At 19.2% G+C, this 3,521-nt stretch overlaps 1 protein-coding gene across 1 annotated transcript; it reads right to left on the minus strand.

Annotated features, from left to right (window-relative positions):
- Nucleotides 1-446: 446 nt before the first annotated feature.
- On the minus strand, nucleotides 447-1,635 carry PGO_002290 (variable surface protein; the record flags this gene model as incomplete). The annotated part of the gene is made up of 3 exons (XM_028691106.1): nucleotides 447-608; nucleotides 705-1,466; nucleotides 1,606-1,635. The coding sequence occupies 3 exons, from the start codon at nucleotides 1,633-1,635 to the stop codon at nucleotides 447-449; spliced, it is 954 nt and encodes a 317-aa protein (XP_028546907.1).
- Nucleotides 1,636-3,521: the final 1,886 nt, after the last annotated feature.

Consider the following 3,521-nt stretch of genomic DNA (forward strand, 5'->3'; position numbering starts at 1 on the left):
TTATATAATAGACTATTGGGTATTTATTATTTATTTTTTAATATGGAATTCTGTTTTTTATTTAATGAAAAATAATATCCAACTGTTACATTTTAATAGATTAATTTTATAAATATGGTTATGTGTAATATTTAAGTATTTCTATTCCCTAATGCATTATTCTAATATAAAATAATTCTTAATATTTATATATAGATTAATAATTTTTGAATTTATTATAATAAATACCATCATTTTTCATTTCCCTTGAAGTTTTCAAAATTTATACTTCTGTTATTAGTTAAATAACTAAATAACTTAGGAGACATTTATAATAATATTGTTACATTAAAAATATTTTTCTTAAAATAATTAATTACTTCTGACTATATATAATCATAGTTATAATTTATTTTTTAACATAAACATGTACATTAAATTTATATATGCTTATTTCTTGTTTAGTATTAATCTACTGAACTATATGCTATTCTGTAATTATTATAATTTGAATCATTTTGTGCTTTCTCAAATGAATAAATTAAGTTGAAATGATCATTTTTATTTTTTTTCAAACTTCTCTTAACCTTTTTTACTGGGGATTTTAAAAATTTGCCAAAAACAGTATACTGATAAATAAGAAAAACAAATATATTTATATTAGATCATTTATATTATGTGATTTTTTCAGAATAATAAAAAATATGAATAAAAGTGTAAGATACATATAATATATTTAATGTTTTTTCAACCTTATACAGAACAAATAAAATTATTATTATTGCAAAGGTTGATACAGCTGTTCCTGCATTTGACCCAGTAGATAAATATAATAAATTGCCTTGATCTTCGCTAGGAGTATTTGCTTTCACATATTTATCATAATCAGATTTAAATTTATCTAATTCTGATTTTAAACCCTCGTTTTGTGATTTTTTGTTTATTTCTAAAAGTTTATCATATATATCAATGCATTTATTATTGGAATCACATGAATGCTTATTAGTTTTATGGTTACAACGTTTTAAATATTCAAATTTAATGTATAGATCGTCCAAATATTTCATAACCTTATATATATTATCATCAATATTATTATGTGCTGCATAATCTTCACAGATATTAGAAATTTTTGCTGGGTAATTTTTAGAAGCTCCATATTGTGTTATATACTCTTGTCTCATTTTTTCATAGCATTCTTTAGTTGTGTAGCATTGTCCTTTATATGTGTTCACAAGATCTTTTAATTTGTAAAAAAAATATAAACATCTTCTTTTTTTATCATTATCTGTATTATGTTCTATATGATGTAAATATACTCCAAGATATGAACAAAGGTCTGAAACATGAAAATTATATCCAATAACATTAATGTTATTACGAAAATCACTGCACATACTTGAAAATTTAGCCCAGAATCTTCTATCCCTACCTTTAACTCTTTCGTATTCCTTTCTACATGTGGGAAATATACCTTCAAAATTAAACTGAATATGAAAATATAAACAGTTTACCAAAAAATATATATTTATAATTGAAAAGGTAATATTTATTTTATTTTCATATATAATCATATTTTCTAATTAATGGATATAAATTATTATAAAATAATAAATCAAAACAAACGTCCTTGTTCACAGTTATATTTTCAGTCATGATTCATAATAATTAAAAAATTTTTATATATCTTATCATAACATCTTATAAGAATATCGTGATAAAAACTACACATATACAGTATGAAATAAATAATACAATTCACAGAATCCATAGGAATTCTTATAATTTATATTTTTATTTAAATTTCTTAAATATTATGGTACTACATTTTAATTTTTTTTTTTTATATGGTGAAACATTTATCATATAAATGCATATTATTTTAAGTGTATTACAACGTTTATATACATTATAAATATTACATAATAATAAATTCCTTTTTAATGTTCTTATTTATACAACAATATTATAACAGAGATGTTTTTCTATTATATATTTCAACTATGATATTCAAACTTATAATATATTTATCGTACTACAGTTATTCAAAAAAAATTTATTCACTTTAATTTCTAGGTAATAATGTTATAGTTATAGGATATATGGGTTTAGAGAATATAGATAATATTTTGGATTAATTTTTAATGATTAGTTTATGTATTGGATTTTCATAATTACTGGTTTTGTGCTTACTAATTTTTTTGGAATGATAAAAAATTTTTTTATACTCTTATTAGTATGACTTATTTTTATTTACTCTTTTTAGAATTATTATTGCTCTTGAATGCTCAAATGTGAATTAATATTATGTAACATATAATATATATATATTTAATAATTAAATAATATAGATAATTGTATGCATAATACATATACATACAGTCAAATATATATTATATTAAAAATATTTTATAGTAAGTCATATATGAAGGATAATGATGTATCTTTTATTATAACACATATGTGCAGGAAATATTAATATTGGAGTTGTTAATTATTTACTTTATATAAAATAATGTATTTAATTATAATATTTTAATATAATATTTGATGAAGTATATATAATGACATAAAATCGTGTGCACATTAAATATTAAAATTAATATTTAAATATTTGAATATTGTTTTCATGTGTTTTTTTTCACATAAAATTAATACTTTTTACATCCTTATATATATATATATATTTTACTTGTATGAATTATAAATATACTTAATCAATGCGTAGTATCATGCTTTGGGACTGTAAATAAATATTATTAATCATATATATTCCATTGTGTAAGTGAAATCGTGAAAGGATTAAATATGATTAGCGACAATTCCGCATATAATATAAAGATTATAATTGACGTATGCATATTATTATTTTTCCTAGAATTCCTTACAGAATTACAATAAAGAATAAATTCTGAAAAAGTGTACCAAATCTATAAAAAATAGTAGCACGAATTTCGTACTATATATTTTTTTTATTGTAATAATAGTTTTATAAAAAGAATAATATATTGAAAATTTTATTAATATAAAATATAATTATTATGATAATATATTAATGCTTTTGCTTCGAAATTTTATATATATAGAGCACAACCATATAATTATATTTTAATCATAAAATTTACTAATATACGATATTATAAATACTGTGAATATTATAGCAACTTAATATTTTAAATAAAAAATTTATTTTGCACCTCTTAAATATTGTGTTTACTGTAACTATAACACGTTAAAGAATGATTCTTTGATTATTATGATAATTTTTATTATATTAAGTTTTTTAAAAACATAAGGAACAAAAACATTCGAATTCATTCCTAGTACAGTTAATTTAATAATTTAAGACAAGTAAATGTTTTTCTAAATTTACCCTTTGTTCTTATTCATGAGAATTTATTGTTATATTAGATAAACATTATGTACATACATATTATGGAAAATAAAATTTTTATTCGAATATTAATACTATAGTATTAACAATATATTGAAATTTTTATATTAACTCGCAGAAAATTGATTATCACATTGATAAGTATAAT

This window comes from Plasmodium gonderi, assembly GCF_002157705.1.
Source record: "Plasmodium gonderi DNA, contig: Pgo-contig_245, whole genome shotgun sequence".
In the NCBI taxonomy this organism is placed as follows: Eukaryota; Apicomplexa; class Aconoidasida; order Haemosporida; family Plasmodiidae; genus Plasmodium; species Plasmodium gonderi.